This window comes from Apteryx mantelli, chromosome 3 (assembly GCF_036417845.1).
Source record: "Apteryx mantelli isolate bAptMan1 chromosome 3, bAptMan1.hap1, whole genome shotgun sequence".
NCBI classification, from domain to species: domain Eukaryota; kingdom Metazoa; phylum Chordata; class Aves; order Apterygiformes; family Apterygidae; genus Apteryx; species Apteryx mantelli.
The window spans coordinates 21,805,402-21,825,529 of record NC_089980.1 but is presented as its reverse complement, the minus strand read 5'-3'; the positions used below and the strand labels follow the sequence as shown (position 1 = coordinate 21,825,529).

At 40.8% G+C, this 20,128-nt stretch overlaps 1 protein-coding gene across 1 annotated transcript in view; it reads left to right on the top strand.

The window, feature by feature from the left end:
• The window catches only part of MACROD2 (mono-ADP ribosylhydrolase 2), a 903,624-nt gene that overhangs the window by 519,461 nt on the left and 364,035 nt on the right, over positions 1–20,128 (top strand). The window contains exon 6 of the mRNA XM_067292887.1: positions 18,048–18,169. Coding sequence (XP_067148988.1) covers positions 18,048–18,169 — 122 coding nt within the window. The remainder of the gene's footprint in view (positions 1–18,047; positions 18,170–20,128) is intronic.

Below are 20,128 nucleotides of genomic sequence, written 5' to 3'. Positions count from 1 at the left end.
CTACTGTATTGCATAAACCTTCTCTATTCGACACAGAAAAGGACAGTACAGACTCTCTCTCTCTTCTCTGTCTCAGCAGAGCTTATCCATATTTATTTCAGCTAATCTTTTGATTCAATGTGGTAATCACTTAAATATCCTAATTGGCTAATTTTATTATTACATCAACTGCTAATGTGCTAATTGTTTTCTTTCTGTGAAAGTTACAAAATACTACTCAGTATTGATTTGTTTATCTTCTGCTCCATTTATTTCTATTAAAATATGGTTTGATTTAATTTTGTATTTCAGAAAATCATTATCATACATAAACATGTCAATGAGGAAGGGTAGGAGCAGAGTGAAAAGGCAGAAGCACCGTTAAACAGAAGAGATTTGAATGCAAGGTAGAAATCTTGGGTCTAAACGAATTTGATGTGCAGTTGAAACAAGTCTAGCTGCATTTCATTCATCTGGTTTCCTTGCAGGAAGATGCAAAAATAAAAAGCCAATCAGTGCAAACTCTCCAGGGTTTTAGTGTCCTGGTTTCTGGTCAACAAGGCGCAATTGCTGCTTTACTTTCTTGAAAGCATCATCCCTTTGAAAAGGCTCACGTAGCCGTGCCTAATTGCTGAGAGCATCTTTGTGCAGGGCTCGGAGCTATGGCAGGGATTTGGCTCCCCAGCACGGGGCCGCCGTCCTGCGGGGCGGAGCGGGGACGGCTTCTCCTCTGGGTGACACAGGGCGAACGTACGGAAACCTCTAAGCCCCAGCTGGCACCGGCTTACTCCATTACAGTCAGGACATAAAATCACATGATAACCCTGTTTCATTAGTTTGTTTGCTGTCTTTTTCCCGAGTTAATTACTGTGATTGCTGTGTTAGTTACTCCAAAGGCTGGTACCGGCATTTCCTTAGTGGTCAAAAGCAGGTAAATGCCAAGAGTGTGATGCAGTCATTTCCTTTTTTTTTTTTTTTTTGCCTACTAGCTTAATTCCCATTGAAGTCAGCACTGAATAGAAATAAGATTATGGTTGTGCTTAAAATTGAGCTCATACTGAATGCAGGACCGTGGCGTTTTTCACCTTTTGCATTTACTGGGTCAGGCCCCCGTTTCTAGTCTCCAGAGTTGTAACGCTGCAACTAATTTCAAAAATTCTATTCAAATGTTAACCTTGCAGTATTTGCAGAAAGTGCCCCTGGATCTGACACCTCTGGTGGAGATGGGTTTCTTTTGTTTCAGAGCTCTTAGTGACTGTCGGGATGGCTAACAAGTTTCTTCTTTATCCTTTCAGAGATAGGACAAAAAAAGTATTTGACATCTGACCTGGATGATTTCTCCAGGCCTAGTTGCAACACAGCGTAGACTCTGTGCACACTTAATTTAGGAGTAATCCAAATATTTTGATTTTGAACTTATATTTTATTGATGAAAAATAAGGAAGAGGTTTGAATTTACTGAAAACATAGATAAAATTAAAGAAATTAATAAAGAATTTGGAAGGGTCATCTATACAAAGATTAGGTTTAAATAGGTGAAATATCACTAAATGCTCTTCTCAAACTTTCTCAGGTCTGGGAAGTTTCCAAAATGAAAAAAGCCTCTTTTAACAGGTACTTGTATTGGGCAATTTTATTACTTATTGGCTATGTTACAATAGTATTTAGACGGTTACCTGTTTTCTTATCATACAGCACAGTTGATACATCCTCTTTACATGATGTTAGGATGCCTAGATGGCTTTTTTGTAGTCATTGGACTTCCCATGTTGTCTTTGATGAATTTCTGAAAAAAAAAAAAAAATTCTGTGACTTTTTGTGCTCTGTAAAAGGTGATGGATTTCATTCTCTGAGGGAGATTTGCTTCCTCGCAGAAGACCTTTTCAGGATTAAAATGTGACAAGGCCTGTTGTGTTTTCCTAGAAATTGAAGAGTTTTTATGTGAAAAGTTTTCAGGATAAAATATATTGAGCTGTGTGTCTTTGCATGTATATAAAGCACACTTCCATCCATTGTGGTTTTTTTTTCTATCATCGCATCTTTTTAATGAAATAGGTAGTTTCTGAGTATTCAAATGAAAGGATTTGGGCAGGGGGTGCAAAAAATGGTCACTCCTGAGGCTGTGGAGTCTCCTTGTAAGCCTCTGGCTTTCAATGCGACTGGAAACCTGTGACTTTAGAAAGGATAGTGTTAGTTCCCAGGAGTTTTGGGGAGAAGCTGGCTGCTAGTAAGGCTTCTGCTTGCCTCCCTTTCCAATACTATAGTATAATTAGTCACTACTTCCACAGGAGCAATCCCTCCAAGTTTATTTCCGCACAGGGATACACGCTCTATGCGTGTTAGCTAGTCCTGATACTAAGTTTCAACACTGTGCATAGCTTCTCTCTGCAATAGTCATCTATCACTTGAAAGAAGCCTTTAATTAACAGAATCCTAATTTTAATAAGGTACTGAGCCGTGATCTTGTAAATTCTGCTGCACAGAGAATCATTTAGTTCAGGTTCACTTATAACAATTCTCAACAGCACCGCGCTTTTTATGGCATTGTTGAACGGGTTTTGATGTTAATCTAGAAGCCATCTTTGGAGTGGCCGTGTCTGTACCTTGTAAACACGTTTTGAGTTAATCGAGTTATGTTTCTTCAAGGAATGGTACTGTCGATTGTCTTCTGAACAAAAAAAAACCTCCCACTGTGTCTGAACTATTCACCCTGTGTCTGCCCTGGGATTTGAAAGAGATTCACTGCACTCGACTCCTTTCCAAAAGCATCTCCGCTGCGACACCTAGGCCAGTCAAATGCCATTATTTTCACAGAAAGCGCTCAAGTTCAACAGTTCCAGCAAAGTAAATGGGTTGTGTCGCTTCCCCCACCTCTTCCCTCTCCCCCTTGTAACAGCAAGAATGAATGCTGGATTAAAAAAAAAGAAAAAAGGAAAAAGCGTAAGGCCCTGACTGAGACTCGCTGGTGGAGAGCCGTGGCGCTTGACGCCGGAGCAGAAGGCTTCCTGCCAGGTTGCTGTGCCCTTGCCGGGGAGCCAGCTGTCCCCAGGCCTCCTGCCGGGGCAGGTGACGGCAGCGGCGAGCTGCTCTCCCTGGTCTCCAGGGCAGAGCCAGCGGCTGAGACTTGGGGTCGGAGGGACCCGGCCAGGGGACGCCTTTCGCTGAAAAGGTGCCTTCCCAGCTGATTCCCAGAGCCACCACTACCTGGAGCACACAGGGCAGACCTCCAAGGGAATCGCTGCGAGATGGTTTATTTTCTCGTTGAAGTATCATCACTTGGAGTACGCCATTCAAGTTGTCGTGTTATTTCAACGGGGCTGTTGGAAATACAGGCTGCCCCACGGATCCAAGAGCTGCGTCGGCAGCGTCGAAGCCTTTCCCTGACGATGGACCAACGGAGTATCATTCTCATGGGTTTTAAGCATCAGGTATCCAACTGCTTTTCCATAGCAAAGCAGAAAGTTCAGAAAGCCCAAAGCATGGTGCACATTTTTCTAGCTAATCAGCACATAGTGGTTGAAACTGATTATTAATGCATTATGAGTAAGCCAAACACCCCCACTTTTGACTATTCTCTAACTATTTTGGATCTCTGCCAACAGCTTTTTTATAAATACTGTGTTTTTTTCATAAAATAATGTGTTATTTAATATCATACTGATTTACCATCCATTTGCTTGAGTACATAACATTATTTACATCTCTGTACTGTCAGGATTAACTTTTGAAGTATGGATTTTTGTTTGCCTGTTTAAAAAAAAAAAAAAAAGTGCATTTCACAGCATTTGAGTACGGCATAATTGTTTAACTTCCCCATCAATCTCTATTTCTTATTATCAAAGAGATGCATTTCCAGAATTTTTTAACTGATGCTTTTGTTTGTATTATTCATAAATGGTTTTGTACTAAGATCAGCAAATGATGAGAAGTAATTTCTTTTGAAACTAAATGATCTTCCTATTCAGGGGGTTTTAAAAAGAATGCTTAAATCAACATTCAAGTTACTCTTCAGACTCTGTTTATTTTAACTGATGATACATTTTCATTGTCTTATTGTCCTACCCACGTTGTGATAAGAATGTAGAATTAGACCTTCTGGCAGTTGTGGTTCATACTATGAATAAATGTAATTCGATCTGATTTGTTCATCAGCTGCTAATTGAAAACATCAGCAGAATGATTTGCATTTTAGTCTGAAGCGCCAACAATTTTTTTTTTCAGATTTCCACATAAGTGAATGTGTGCTTATTTTGGCAATCTTATTTCAGGAGATGTTATTAGGAACTTCTTGTGGGGAGCATGAGAGTGTTCTTCTTGGACTTGAACTGTTGTTGAACACTTACAGCTACTCGACCAGTTTTCACAATGTGTTGTCCTGTAAAGTAATAAATGGCCCAGATTTTCTACACACTAATTAAAATTCCATTTCTCATGAATTCCTTAATCGAGAGCAAGTCATTATGTGCTTTGTTGATTCTTAAGTGCAAAGATAATTGCAATGGGCAGCATGAAAGTGGTTTGATTATTGCCTGTCGACTCCTGTGAATTCTAATAGGTCTAATTGCATAGCATCAATTCATCATCTCAGCATCACTTCTTTTTATTATTAGCTCTCTGAATTGTAATGTGCTCATAAAGAAGTGTAGTAGTATATCAGGGCTGACATGGTACCTGGCCTATTGTAATTTTCCTACTTTACCTAGTGTTACTATTGAAATTAAAAGTTTATTATACAGTCCCCTTTTCCAGAAACTAATTGTAAAATTTGTCTCCATGAAGAAAAGGATACTGTCTTTCTCTGAATTTGCATTTGTAATTTTTCTACTAAATGACAGTCAGTGCTTTTTTTTACTTTTCCAGATCATTCTCATAAATCCTAGCCGTGATGTGTTGGTTGAAAAACATCTGTCAGAGGCTTGCCTCTTTGTTATTGCTGAATATTATTTACAAGATGAAGAGTCTACAGTCAGGTGAACTTTCCAACAAAAACTTTATTAGTTGAAAAGCAGGAGAAAAGGTCCAATTAGACATATCGAACTTGTGTATCGGGAGGGAATCAGGGCAGCAAAGGAAGGGGTTTGGGTTTTGCTGGATTTTAGTGCAAAGATACAGAAAAATCTTAGCTTCACTGAAAGAGTTAAGATCTTATGTGTTTTTATTAAGCCTATATCCATATACAAATGTTTAAGTTATAAAATGTTTATGAGCACCGTCAGGGCTAATGTGGGCTAAATAATTTATTCCTGAAAAATTTTTCTGTTGACTTCTCTTAGAAATGGAAAAACATCTTTGTGCTTGCACTGAAGGTTTCCCTCTTTCTACAAAGTTATGGGCATAGTGTAATCCTCATCTATCCCCTCAATAAGACATCTTTGCAGTATGAAATCACCTCTTTCGTCTACCGCTGTAGCAGTACCTGTGGACTTCTCAAAATACTAGCAATCAGTGCTGGAAGTAGTTTTTAAGCTGTACCACAGTCCAGCAACATTAATGACTTTTACACTGGAAATTGCATTGGTGAAGCCTTTGAATTTGGCTTTTTCCAATGCATTGTCTTCAAACGTGGGAGCTACATTGAAAACATTCGTATGTATAATGTCACGGTGTTTAATCTTGATTGCTATCAAGCATTTGGGTTGCCTTGAAAAAATACTGGCTGCAATTTCATGAAAACATGCAAAACCACCCATGTAGGTTTTGTTTTTTCTCTTTCTGTCTTGCCTAACATGCTTGTTTGCTTGTTCGACTGTATATTGCTCAGTTGGCAAGGTCAGCTAAAGTGTTTGCTGCTTCCCATGCTCTGAATTCTGGCTGTTTGTAAGCAAGAAGAGCCAACATTATTCTTGAAGCAAATGCTTTCACTGTGAAAATATCAGTATGTCTTTCTGACAGCCCACATGAGGGGAGTCAGCATTGTGGAGTACCACTTTGCACACAATCTTCTAGAAATTCCACCTGGTCCTCAAGCAGGAGTTAAGATGGGTAATGTGCCCCTGCAGTGTTTCCTCTTTGTCTGGAGAAATGATGGATTGCACTCATGGGCAGCGCGGTCTGAAAAAGACCATTTTGCTTCCATAACAAGCGCAATAAAATTTACAAATATATTTCTCCATATAGTGCCCAAGAAACGGAGCAGCTCATCTCCACTGGGTAGAGCCTCGCGTTGGGGGATGGCATGTTGTTCTGACACCTTTGTCACCTGTGCAGCTTTGCCATTAACAAAGCAATTTTTATTATTATTTTTTTTAAGACAGTGCCATATTTTGAAATCATTGCTACTGTTTCTGGCCCCACTTTTTGAAATTCTCAATTTCTGTACCCCTATAACATACTGAAAGAGCCTTAAGTCTGAAACTCTCCAATCGTGATTATCGTGAAATGGTTGCGACAGGCTAATGCGACGCTGCAGCGTTACTTGGAGTATAGTTCATTCTTATGTGCATCTGTTGTTTCTTCTACAGCAAGGCTGAGCCCAAGACTATCCTTCAGCAGTTCTTTTAGGTCATTGCATGACTTCCCAAGAGGTTGTTTAAGTATATTTTCTCAGTTGAGCTGAACGAGATATGACACCAGTGTTTTTCAAAGAGCTCTTCCTAGCAATCTTACCTGCCGTGAAGTAGAGCATTAGCAGTGCAGTATGCCTCCGCTAGTTGCTAAACGTCTGCTTTGCGGTGTGTGTGTTTTGTCCTTACGGAAAAAATAGTCCTCCTGCTTCTTTTTTTGTGCACTTCCTCTTGTTGCAAATTCAACTATTTACAGCTTCCATTGATGCAAAACACTTGTTTGTCAAAGCTTATTTTTCACTTGAATCCACCTGAACATTACATTTTGTACAAAATATCATACCACAGTTTTTGTTAATTATCCTCATTGGGTACATTTCATTTTTCCGCTTAGCTTTTATATCCAGCACCATGAGCACGTTTGTGGTAGACTAAATTTATTCAGCTCCTTTCCACCTCAGTGGTACTTTACCTGTTTCCTTGCTGCACTAAATTGCCACCTAAGCTGGCAGCTTTTGTGCCACAGTGGCGCAGTAGCCTGGCAGTGGAGGCGACCCACTGGCTTGGTAACTGCCCGTGATAAGTGTGTGTGTTTTAACAGGAGAGAAAGTATCCGCCGAGTCAGATGTTGTGACACAAACGTAAGCCAGACAGCAAAGCTGCCTGTTCTAGGTTACTCATGTTGTCTGAAGGGTTCGGAGGAGCACTAGCTGTGCGCTAATAAAGCATGCCGGCAGGAAGGCTGGGGCACTGAAGTTCTCCAAATCTGTTGGGTTTTTTTTTTCAGACTGCATCTGCAGTGTGACATATAGCCTGCGTAGATGCACGTGGCAGTTATTTTCCTTTGTGTTTCATCATACCCTTTGCCACTTTTTCCTCCTCGGATCTGGCGTGCTCATGCCCCTCTGATGCATTGGGTTTGCTTTTAAGGGAGGTTGCAGAGCAGTGAATTGCAAGCACTTTACGGTTGCTTCGTTGCCAGCTGATGAAAGTATCTTGCAAACTTGAGTGCATCTCTGGGGAAGAGACTGGGAATGAACGGTCAAAGGAATTTATCACGGATACTCTGCACGCACTGCATTTCCACAAGTTGGTATCTGGAGTATGTTGATAGCAGGAGGGCACTTCAGTGTGGTTTCAGCTGCCTAAATTAAAATAAAATTGATGATAGAAAGTGAGATTCCTCTCCTAGGCATGAAGATTCATGTTACGGTTCAAAGAGCTGTCCAGTTATTTCTCTTATCACACTTGTATGAAGCAATTAAAGTGGCACTGCCAACTTGAAATCTAGTCAGCTTTTAAAAATAAGTTAAGATTACCTTCAGGTACTGTGTATGTCCCTCTTTCCATTGACAGTGTTTGTTATGTGAGTTTGCGAGAGAGGTATTGATAGTAAAGAGGAAAGTTAAAACATATTTCTTGGATTTTTTTCCCCTCTTTTTTGTTGCTATGTGAAGGGCTCCTAGAAAAAATGGGGGGAAACAATTCTGCAGGAGCTGACTATACACAAAAGTCTGTGCAATGCAGCTTGCTAAATGTACTGAAAGTACAGAAGAGAAATACTTACTTACTGTGAAGTAAATTGGAGAAGATATCTAGATGTTTCTTGTTACAATAAAGAAGTAGTAGAAGTGCGATTTTTCAGTGATGCCCCTTAAAATGATAAAATGATAAAGGTGCATTCCCTCTTCAGGGAAGAGGTGTGCTGTAACTTTCTCTTGCCAGCTTTTGTGTCCTTGCTTATCTCTAAGCACCTTACTGATTTCAGTGGAACTACTCCTATGTTGGAAAGCAGTTTGCAAGTTCAGAGCTATAAACACTGCATTTATTGCTTATGAGGAAAATACAGTATCCCCTATATGAAATGTAGTACTATAGTGCGGTCCCCAAGTTTTCCTCAGCTCTGGCTTTTTATACCCATAATATGTATTTTTAAAAATGTTTAATGGTTTCAGGCTTTCAGGTTTGTTTTGTTTTGTTTCCTCATTTTTCTCATCCTTCTGTATGCACTCCTCTTTGGGAGATGGTAAGTGGTAACAACAGGCTGCATGTGAATCTCATCCCTATTCCAACACTGGTGTGTGTTTGTGGCAAGAAAAAAGCTAAATTTTTCTAGAATGGTTTCTTAAGTGTCAGATTTTAAAGGTAATCAAACCGATCTGGATATTAGCAGCTCCTTTAAAAGATGCATGGAAAGTCTATAACTTCATCACCTTTTTCTTTTCTTTTTAATAAAGGCAAGCAAAATCCTTAACAAACCAGATATTCTCTACTGTGAAGGCTAAGTAGATTAGAGAAGTGTCACATGAAAAAGATGTACTCCAATTTCGGAGGTGGAAGGAAGTTTGTTTATTCTCAAGAAAAGAATGCATAGAAAAAGAGGATAAAAAAATGAGCGTGATAACTTTTTATAATGTGCCACCATCAAGGAATTGATGAGCCACAGTAAAGCTATGAATATAATAAAATTTTCCTTGAAACTTTAAATCATACTTTATTACCTCTTTAAGAAGCTCATAAAACTTCCTGTTAAGGAAACAATTCTTTCTGTCTAATTTTTTAAAATCTTTTTACCTAAAGTGATTTGATGGAAGAAAAAAAGGGGGGGGGGGAGTATCTGTGAAGTTTGTGTCTTCCCTAAAGGGAATAGACATCTTTCAACTGTAAGGCTGAACTGCTTAGCAGATGTGGCATCTGCAGTCAGAAGCCGGTGACTCAACCCTCCTCTAGAAACTGCTGTGCAGATGTGGTATCTCCTGCCTGCAGAGAAAGGGAGCAGACACATCGCTTAGGAAACCACTTCCGTTGAGTTCAGTGGCAGGTACAAGGGCGAGAAGTTACTGGGAGTCAGAGAAGTAGCTGCTCTCTGCCTTGGGCTTTGATAGAGTCGACTCTCAAGGCAAAATTGCTCCCAGATACGAGGGGGTAGTGTTGGGTTGAGATTTTGGAGCAAATAGATTTGGTCTATGTTTTATTTGACCATCTCATCACAAGAGTGGGGCACACGAAGTGACTAAAGAGAGAGGATGTGCTCACGTGGAAGAGTTGCCTGGTGTAAGTGTCCGTCCTCGCTTGTCTTCCCCCAGGGCATAAAATGGCAAGTCCCTCACCATCCTTTTTGGTGCAAGTGGGGCAACAGTAGAGCCTGGTCTGTGACAGCAATGTTTAATTGTCCATTACACCAAAGCATTAGGCCTTCTGAGGGCCAAAAAATAGTTCAATCTTTTAACATTTGTGTAAAAAAATAATTATCAAAATCTTCTTTCAGATTCTTTTATAAATGCAGTTGTTATCAAGCCATGACATTGTTTTGTATGGCTGCGTTAGGCAGATAAAAATGGTACTGGCGCTCTTGCCTGGTTACACTGGAATTACACCTGGGGTTATCCTGATGCTAATGTGTAGTTACGAGTTGTTTGGTTTGGTCTTCCAAAAACTTTGTTATAATCACCAGCCCTTTCAAAAGAAGATCAGGGTAATTTATAAGTGTTTGTGCTCGTGTTCGTGGTCTTGAGTAATTCTTACAGGCCAGGCAAAGACCTAATAGTCTGAGTGATTCAGTAGAGGGAAAGAAAGGGAAAGAAAGCTTTGCAATAGTGACCAAACCCTTGTTCTGCAAGAGGTCTGCGAACCTACTTGTATTCAAAACCTCGATCAAGATTTCTGGTTAAGGTTTCTCATGGCCGTGGCAAACCTCACACGCCCTTTTGTGGTTTGTTGGTTCTTTTACCGTAGCTCTCTTGGGACGCTTCCTTTGTTTCAGTGCCCCTGCAACAGTCTCAGCTGAATACTGAAAGGTGCCTTAGTAAGAAATATTAGTGACATGCAAATTCTGCTTTGATTAAAGAAAAATTTTTAAAAAAGAGAAAAAAGGCTTTCGCTATAATTTGCTGTTTAATCTTAGTGCACTCTGTGAAACTGTTTGGCACTCAGAAGGAAGACCCAGAATTTTAGTTCTGAATTTAAATCTTTTCTGGGTAGAATGTTGTTAATCAGGTACTAAATTCATTAATGAGGCTGAGTTTTTTTTCTGAAGGGCAGATTTATGCCTGAACCATGTGATACAGCAGCAGAGGTAACCAAATCAGCTTTAATGGAGCTGGGTTGGACACTAAAAGCAGCCCAAGCGTGACAAGGGGGGAGCAGTGTTTTGAGAAGCTGAGAGCATTAGCTCATTGCAGAGTTCTGGGCCTCTATAATTAATCTGGTTTTCAGTCTTGGAACTGAGATTAATTTAAAAAAACAAAATATTTTTGCAGCTTTTTATATTTTGATTGGTATTGCAAAATTTTAAGGGTCATATTTTCAAGTTTTTCTTTGTGAATCAAGAATCAAGCATGGTTAAGTATATCTTGGTTTTACGTGGCCTGTTGCTAGTGTATATTCTTTACCATGCTGCATATTGTGTTTTGAAATTTTTGGAGAACAGCTGACTGAAACTGTTTCTTATGAATAAGCGCTCTCAACTCAAGGGCGAACCAGTTCAGTTTTAAGAGCTGATTGTTAAATTATCAGCCGAATAAAAACCAAACAAACTCCAAACCATCTCTTGCTGCTCAGTAGGTAAGTCTGAATAAAGAGAATCTGTGTGACACATGCTTTCTGTCACGTAGCAAACACAAACCAAAACATAGATTAGGACAGCTTTGTATATTGACTTGTCCACTTGCAAGAGTAATGGGCAGCGAGAGGTGGAGAGCACTGCTCGGGCCAAGGAGGTCTCTTGGTCTGTATGTCCTGAGCCACTCGGTGAGGAAGGTGCATGGCAGATCTGCTCTGCTGTTAGAGCAAAATGATGTTTGCCATAGCGTGAGGAGGAACAAATACGCTTTGGGAGACACAATTCCTTTTTGTCTGCCCTGTTTTCCTGGTATAGTTGGATCTTTTTTCAGATTTGTGTTTGCAGAGGGGAACCAGGATAATGTTTGAGCATTTCTGCTGCAACCACGTCAAGTCCAAATTAAAAAAGAAAGCAAAAATAACAAGTCGTGGCCATTGTAGTTTCATGTTAAGTTGTGTTGTGCTCCTTTCACGTTCATTCATTTCACACTGCATTATGAATATCCCAAATGGAGCCGTTGCATTTTAGTTTTGCACATAGGCAATTATTTCCCTGGAAGCTGCAGGGCCGTCTGTCTAGTCACTGCTTTGACATCTGTCATCATAGTACTAAATTGCTTTGTAAAAGCTATTACTTTGGGATATAATATAGTACCTCTTAATTGAACCGCTTGCTTTTCTTGTCTGAACAGAGCCGACTTTTGTTTCAACCGTTAATGGGGAGACTGTGCTGGCCGTTGGATGCTGTAAGCGCCGCTGCCTGGAGGGAGCAGCTCTGGCACTATGCTGGCATACTCAGGCCTTGTGTTTTATGACTAGCACGAGTGCCAAAAATGCTCGGGCTCTGACTTGCATGCCTTAATTCTCTGGCTGGCTGTTGACGTTGTGGCGTAAGGGTTGTGGACGAGCTCTCTGCGTTTCTGGCTTCCCCCGGGTCGGAGCGATGGTGCTCTGCTAAATGCCGGCTCTTGAGGACGGGTCTCGGCGCCTCCCCGCAGGATCCCTCGGGCTCAGCAAATCCTTCAGCTTGCCCTTTGGGAATATTGTTTTCTAACTGTCCCTGCTGTCTTGAGCCTAAAATATATGCGTAACACACAAAGGGAACCTGATCAATCATTTGCAATAAATGTACTCTTTACCTTTTGTTGTGCAGACAAAGCTATCTATATGAAAATAGCTCAACGTTTTTACGTGGATGATTTTTAAGTATCATAGTTTTTGCAATTAATGAAACATTGAGTTGCCCAAAACACAGCTATGTTAATACTGAAAGGTGCTTTAAAAGGGCTAAACTTTAAATTGAGTAGTGCTCATTAATTCAAGCCAAAAAATTCAGGCTGTCTCTTTAAACTGCTGAAAATGCTTTATATATATAAAAATATATATTTCTCTGCCTATAAGTAATTTGCTTTACATAATATTTGATGATTGTCCATAGTTTGAAGGGTAAAAAGATATAAAGCAAATAAATAGGCCATAACTAAGGAGTTGTGTCATACACGGTAAAGTTTAGCATAGTGCAATGTATAAAAGATGTCTTGCATTTAAAATATTGAACTGATCTAATCTAGTTTTGGAGACATGAATTACTAAATAATGTAAATTAGGCTATGGTCATGGGGCATTCATTTAAATTGAACTTAAAATAACAGTTGTTTATTACACATCAAAAATGCACGTTTTATGTACAAGTGCATGTCACTAAAGACAGAAAATGAACAAGCCAAGCAAGTTTGCTTATCAAAGCATTTAAGCTACATATGTTCCTTAAGAACAGTAATATTCAATATGTGAGAATATGTGGAGGCAATTCAGCTTCCCATCAATTGAACTTCAGCTACTCCTTTTCATACGGTGGGTGCTTATTGTGTAAATCAGCTGGTAGGATTTACAAATGGAGCCCTAAATGCTCTGCCTTTTTGTCTCCCCCCCCCGCCCCCCCAACAACCTACGCTGCAGTCGCTTCCTTCTCAAAATTCATGCAGTTGGTGCTGTGACTGGCAGGGCGCAGCTTCATTATGCAGTGTGCTGGATGCCCGGTGCTGGCTCCGCATGCGTGAACGGGAGCGGGCTGTAATCGATCCTCGCCTCGGTCCGCTGATTCCTTAGTGGCGTGAATGCGGTGCGCCCGCTTCTCCGAGGGGAGAAAGGAGAGAAACTTATTCGTACTTTTTTGTTTGTTTGAAAAATTTGTTTGGCTAACAGTTTTGCCATCTAGCTTTCCTTTGCAAGGAATGAGAAAAGAGTATTTGGAAATTATGTCCGAGTCCTCCGCATGGGCTTTGAATCAGTTGCTTTTCACTTTATGCTTTTGTATAAAGTTGTTTTTCATCTTTGCCCACGCTCCCTGCCCTTCCTCTGTAGCACTCGGGATAAAGAGCTGCGTGAAAAGCACAATGTCAAGATTTATGGACTGATTTCTTTAATGAAAGAGATCAGAGAAAACAAGCCTTGTTTGTCTTTCTACATGTAGAGTTTGTATGAGAAAGCAGACGTGGTTTCATTTTGCACTGGCCTGCGTAGGAATTTGAGGCAAGAGCTGCTATGGTTTTGAAGTGTTAATTAAATGCGCAAATTGCATTTATTTTCACTGATGGCTAAGTAGCGACAGATATGTTTTAAATGTCTGAGTGCCCGTAATACCTCAAGGTAGTTTGTAGTTTGCACAAGATGCAGTTGCCCACTTTCATTATAGTGCTTCAGAAAAGAAAAGAAAAGAAAAAACTAACCAAAAACAAGCAGAGATGATACAGACTGTGTGAATTCACACATGCAAATGGACATATGATTGTCACAGCTCTTACGGTGGCCGCCAACATTTCTAACCAAACGTCTGAAAATGAAAGGACCAAAAAGAGGACAGCAGAGTGAATAAACTCTCCTTGCATCAGCCACATGTTGCAACACAGATCTTAGAAATGCCAGTTTAAAAATAAATTGTTTCCTCAACCCGAAAGGTGCTCCAAAGCGCAGTAGGACAGCACAGATCTGTGCTGAAGCTTTCTGCCAGCCGCCCTTATCTTCTCTCTGGAAGGATTTCCTTAGGAGAAATATCTCCTTTCCCATAAACATTGCTTTAAAACTAAGCAGCTTCATTACCATTAGAAGCAGTTTGATCCATTGCTGTGGCCTGAATCACAGATGAATATATACCTTCCTCTGGGGCCCGCCACCTCTGTGTACTATTAAAAACGTAAGCAAACATTTCTGCTATGTATACAGAGAAAATGATTTACGAACGTGTGGATTGCAGCTCTCTTTCAAAATGAAGTTTCTTATCAAAGTGCTTGGCTTGGAGACTGACTGTAATAAATCAGAAGCTTTAAAGCAATGCTGACAGCTTAATTTGACATAAAAATTAAAATATTACAAATGGTAGCTGAGACATTTTCTGTGAGAGCTGACCGTTATGTATTTTACCCTCTTTGTTTGCTTGTTTTTAAAGAAGGAAAACCCCCTGAGGGGACACTTTGGGGCAATGTTATCTCTCTTGCTCCTGTTTGACCTCATTAACTTCTCAAAGTGCGAAACAGTGCAGGAGCTCCAAGGAGCACGGCAAGCTATTTGCTAGCAGCAATCTCTACCAGGGTTTTTCCAGCCAACCCGAATCCTTTTGGTAGTTCTCTGACCTTCTGCCAGTTAAAAAATCTTTGGGTGATGTTTCCCTGTTTGACGCTGTGGTGTGCCTGCATGCCAAGCTTGGCTTCTACCTGCTGCCGCGCTTGTCCTCGCTGCACCTGCTTTGCCCTCTGCAGTCGCTTTGCATTCTCCTGCGGTAAAGCTCAGCCCCGTGCAGAATTCCTGTCCGGTCCTTTACCATCGCTTGACTGTGACCTAGAAGTTGTGTCTGCTGTGGGAAGACCATGCGCTTGCTGTCTCTGTAGGAGGGGATGTTTGCCCTGGGTAGGCTCACGTGGAAGACCATCAAATAGGGCTTGCCCATCCGTGACGGTGCCTGGCCAGCAGGGCCGGCGGCTCGAGGGGTTGGCTGCTGTTGCAGGTGGCCGGGCTGGGAGGGCAGCAGCTCTGCACCTTCCTTTTCCCTTGCGCCAATGCTCAGAGACCTCCGCTCACCACCGCAGCCACCCTACTCCAGCGCTGTCCGATGCAGGTTCAGCCAGGCTCTGGGCAGCCGGTGGAGGATGCGAGGGCAGAAAGGAAACTTTATCGCGACGGGCCTGCTGGAAAGTTGGCACAGTCTGTGTAGATACATTAAAAATAAATGGCTCTGCTTTAGCCTGCGAAATCTGATCTTATATTAACTGCATGGGCTGGGGGTGGTGGTGGGAAGTTGTTTTATTTTCTGGTTTGTTTGCTTTATGTCTGTGTAATCGCAAGAGATTTTACTTTTCTGCAAACCTTAACGCATTGTGGAGTAGGTTAAGCACAGTAATGTATGGTTTAGGTAATGTATGGATGCACTAATTTCACTGATAGAGTACAGCAATAAAATCTTTAGTTCCCTGTGTGTCTGCTGAACATGAAACAGACTGAGACCTTATTAGATATTGCTCTGCTAGTAAAGTTGCGCTGTATCATGTGTTTATGAATATTATGTGCCTAAGAAAAGCAATTTTTGAGGATGATAAACTTTTAAAAACAACTGCGGTAGTCGTCATGTATTGCAAACCAATTCATAACCATGTTCAGAGTCCCGTCTAAAGAGCTGCCTACTCTCAGCTTGTAAAAATTAAAATGTAAAAGCCAATAGTGGCATTGAAGGTTACCTATTTACCTGAAGTGTCTGGTGTGGTGATAATGAGGTGGTGATGAGGCACCATCAGGAAGTTCTGAAACAAAACGACAAGAAAAGTCTTCCCGTTTGTTGAGCTGAGCATTTAATAATGGAAGACTAGAGGAATGGCAGTACAGAAAGACCCAAGCATGAGTTTTGGGATGTGGGCTGATCCCCAAACCTCTTCTTAGTGTTCACTAATAGATTGTTAATTTAAGCCATTGGGCTTCAGCTTTTGAGCAATTGCACTGTGAAATGTTAACTCTGCCTTAGCAGGTGGTTAGAGGGGCTGCTTTTTTCTTAATCATCTTTTACACTTTCCTGTTAAGTTTGTTCCATGGTCACTCCTGTATTTGCTTGTGGGCTGGTGTGATGTTGTAAATTTAAAATGTATCACAGGACCTCTGATGCTAGTGTCTGTAAGTGCAGAATGGCCTTGAGTGAGATCAGATTTGCTAGTATATTCCTTCCCCTAGCTCAGCTTGGCTCTTTCAGAAGCAAAGATCAAGACATAAAGTCAAGAGATGCTTTTTCTTTCTCTGAAGCTGCTAAAAGCCAAGTGCCAGCACACTCAGATAGAAACCTTGCATGGAAAGTTTCAACCTGAAACAAACTGCTGTAGCCACAATGCGCAGACACCTCCAGTTGCAGTGTTTCCTAATGGGAGTACTTGCACAACCTTATCTCCACAAGCAGAAGCAAATATTAAACCAGCTATGCTCTTTCTTCTTCTCTAGGCGTTAATAGTTCCCAGGTTATTACAGTAGCAAAAGTGTGTGTGTAAATTGACTGTTCTCCAAACTCATGGGTAGAAGCACTCTGCTGGGTCTGATGGCCTGCTACCGTCCCGCTCATCGGTGGCCAAAGCCCCAATACCGGCTTCGTGGCGTTGGGGAGGGCTTGCTGCGGTTGCTGCAGAGCAGCTGCGCCATTCAGCAGAAGTCACCCAATCTGTCCATCTTGTTCCCACAACTAGTGGAAATTACTATGATTAAAACCGAAAGTAGTTAACCCTCTATGTGCTTCTCAGTATGATGGGGTTTTTCTCATAGCAGGTAGGAAGTCTGGCTTCTACGGGTTTCGCCGTTTTCCGTCCGAGCCGATTCCTCTGTGTTCATGGCCACTGGGGTTCTCTTGCATGTTTTTACTCGCTGAACACTGTCAATCATGATTTAAAATGCCAGAAAGGAAAGCTCGATTGCTGCCAGAAAAGTACCGTGAAGGTCCTGTACCTGTTCCAACCAGAGATGTTGCAAGCTAGTGGCCTCCAAGAAGTTGCTCTTTTCTAGAGTGAATTTATGAAAGATGGCACTGCCATTGATTGCTGCTGCTGTCGTTTGCAGGGGATGATAAAAAAAAAAAAAAAAAAAAAAAAGGATGTACCTGCCACCAGAACTCATTCTAGTGTGTCCACACAGGGTGCAGAAGAATGACATTTGAAAAGTAAATGTGCTTACTACTTGTCAAGCGTTTAAACCCCCCCCCCCCCCAAAACACCAACCAAACAAAAAACCTTATTTTTCATGACCTCTTTTAGTTTGTAGATTTCTCTTCCAGCTTTTTTACTGCAGGCTTTTTGCTTCATTTTTCTGATAGCATTTTAAAGACTTTGTTGATTGATTGCAGCATCTGATTTCGATGAGTCCGGAGGCATCCTTCTTAATAAACTCCCTCACTGTACTTTCTGGTTTTGTTCATTAAGCTTCTTCAAAGAGAATAAGATATTATTGTCTTTTTGCATAGTGTCTCCGTCTGTTCTGATGTGAGAGGAAAGCGTATACCTTGAATAACTAATACGTTTGTAGGTCAGAACTTGTCTCCTTTTGAAATGGCTGCTGAGAAAAGATGCGGTGTATTACGTAAAAAATTAAGACATATGTATCATATTCTGGTGCTGAGATATTTATGGAATAAACTTACCCAGTGAGTGGGTCTTGAAGGGGTGAAATAACTGTTTCAAGTAGTTGTACAATCCTGAAGATTTAAAATATTTATGAAGACATTTCATTTAACAAGGGTTTAGTACATTTTTCTGTTTTTTTCTTTAATCCAAATGTGCTCCTAGTTTGAAATTGAACCTTTACAGTTTTTGGTTTTTATTTAATCTGCCCAGATATGTCTGATTTTGTGATTATCAGTTACAACAGTTTTCTTACAATATTATTCACACCTTTGTGCCTAGGTAGAACAACAGAAGGGGGATCGACTTGCATTGTAGTTCTGCAGAGAATGTAATTAGGAATGTAATTTTTTTTTTTCTTTTTTTGCAGATGTCATCCATACCGTTGGGCCGATAGCAAGAGGCCATCTCACTGACACTCATAAAGAAGACTTGGCAAATTGCTATAAATCCTCAATGAAACTGGCAAAAGAAAATAACATCAGATCAATTGTAAGTACTGTAGGAGAACATATTATTTCTTCTGTTTTGGATCTTTGTCTCCTTGTTATAGTATAATTATAAATATAATGATAGGCATCCAGAAGGAATTCTTGCTGTATGTGATGTGAAAAAGAAAGAAATTGGGTACTGTTTGGCCAGAATAATTGTTACAGAAAGGGATGTGGATATTTTAGAAAAATAAGAAAAATTGGCCTGGTAGGAAGTATACTAACAACTGTCCTATTATGAGAAGAAATGGAGTGAGCTGCTCCCATGGTTACTTTTACACTGTTTAAACCTGGTAAAAAAGGTTTCAGCCGCTGGTCAAGTGCATAGCTATATGCAGTGTTGCCTCCTAAACAGCTGAGAAGTGATTAATCTGTCACTTATTCTGTCCGCATTAACGTTTCTTCCTAAAAATGTAAGTATTAGCCAAGTGACACGGTTTATAACATTACCTTGCCAAAATCCATTATCATAAATTTGAAATAGCCTGTTATATGATCTCCCATTTAATTATGAAGGTTCTTTGATTGCGTGAAATACATGTTATACTTTGGTATATCAAAAGGCCAGATTTTCAAAGCCTCTTTTGCACACAGTTCGTGACCACATGCGTGAGTAGTTTGGCTCTTAGGTTGCAAAGCATGCCCGTGCCGCTCTGTTTGGGTGCACCGAAGGCAGCGGTGGCTTTCGCAGGACTGACGGAGATGGGGCAGAGGCCGGCAGCCCCTCGGCTCGTGCTTCTGTACCTGCTCCATGATCAGGTGGGAGAAGCGCCGATGCGGAGTTGGGCAAACCTGGCTGTGAACGCTGTCTGACGACTCTCAGGGTAAAGTAAAATCTCAGCGTGGAGGGCATGCTCAGCTAATATAAATCGTCATCGCTCCGCAGTCATGAACAGCAGAGAGTCTGGTCTTAGGTGTCTTTATTTTACCCTGGTACAGCTATCGAAGATCATGTTACTTCTAATGAAAGGGTACAGCCCAAGGCTCTAAGGAAACCATTTCTGAATAAGTGACCAGCTAGGAAAAGTGTGAGGTTATTAAAGCAGAGTTTGGGAGGGAGTAGGTGGATGTAATCTGGCGGAAAGAGTCAAACCAAAATTATTCACACTGTAAAAATGGAAGAAAATGCTGTTTCTTAAGTGCTTCAAGTAAAATGACAAACCATACCATGACTTGATAAAACTTTGTGCAGCAAGAAACTAGCTGAAATCCAATTTGAAAGCAACACGGGTGGTTAAATATTCCTACATGTATGCTAATTCCTTCCCCCAATTTTGCAAATAATCCCACATTCATTATGGAAATTGTAATGTGATGTGAGCTTCATGAGGTGGAATTTTAGAACAACGAAGAAGTTTTCTTCGGATAGGTGGAATTTGCTGTTGGTAATTTATTCTGTCTCTGTATCTAATTACTGGAGTAATGTGCAGTGTACTTCACAAAGATCAGATTTCGCCCCAAAAAGGAAGAGAAAGGGCATAGTGTTGGGGTCATATGTATTCATCTGATGCTGGTCTAGCAATACAGCATTTTGCTCTTTCTGTTGTGGTGCAAATACTATACACTCAAGTTCAGACTACTTGGGCAAAAAGATTTTTTTCAAGAAATGCATCATTAGGTTAATTTAGCTGAACTCTTCTACCCTTTTCATCCACTGTTGAGAGCATGTTATAAATCACTTTTTTGTACCAATCCAGAGAGGATGCAAGTTGTTATAGAACTATGACTCTTTCATTCACAATGTAATGGTTTATGCTATTTGCTCTAGAAGTTTCTGATTAATTCTTTTGCCTGGCAAATGGGCTGGTGGCTGCTGGGTAAGGAGGAGTTTGTTCAAGATTCAAACTTAGATGCTCATGCCAGTATTCCTTTCTGCAGCTGTTATTTTTTGTTACCTATTACAGGTTCATTTTTGTTCCCCATCCACGGAGAGAAGGAGCTGCTCCCTCTCCAGCTCTGG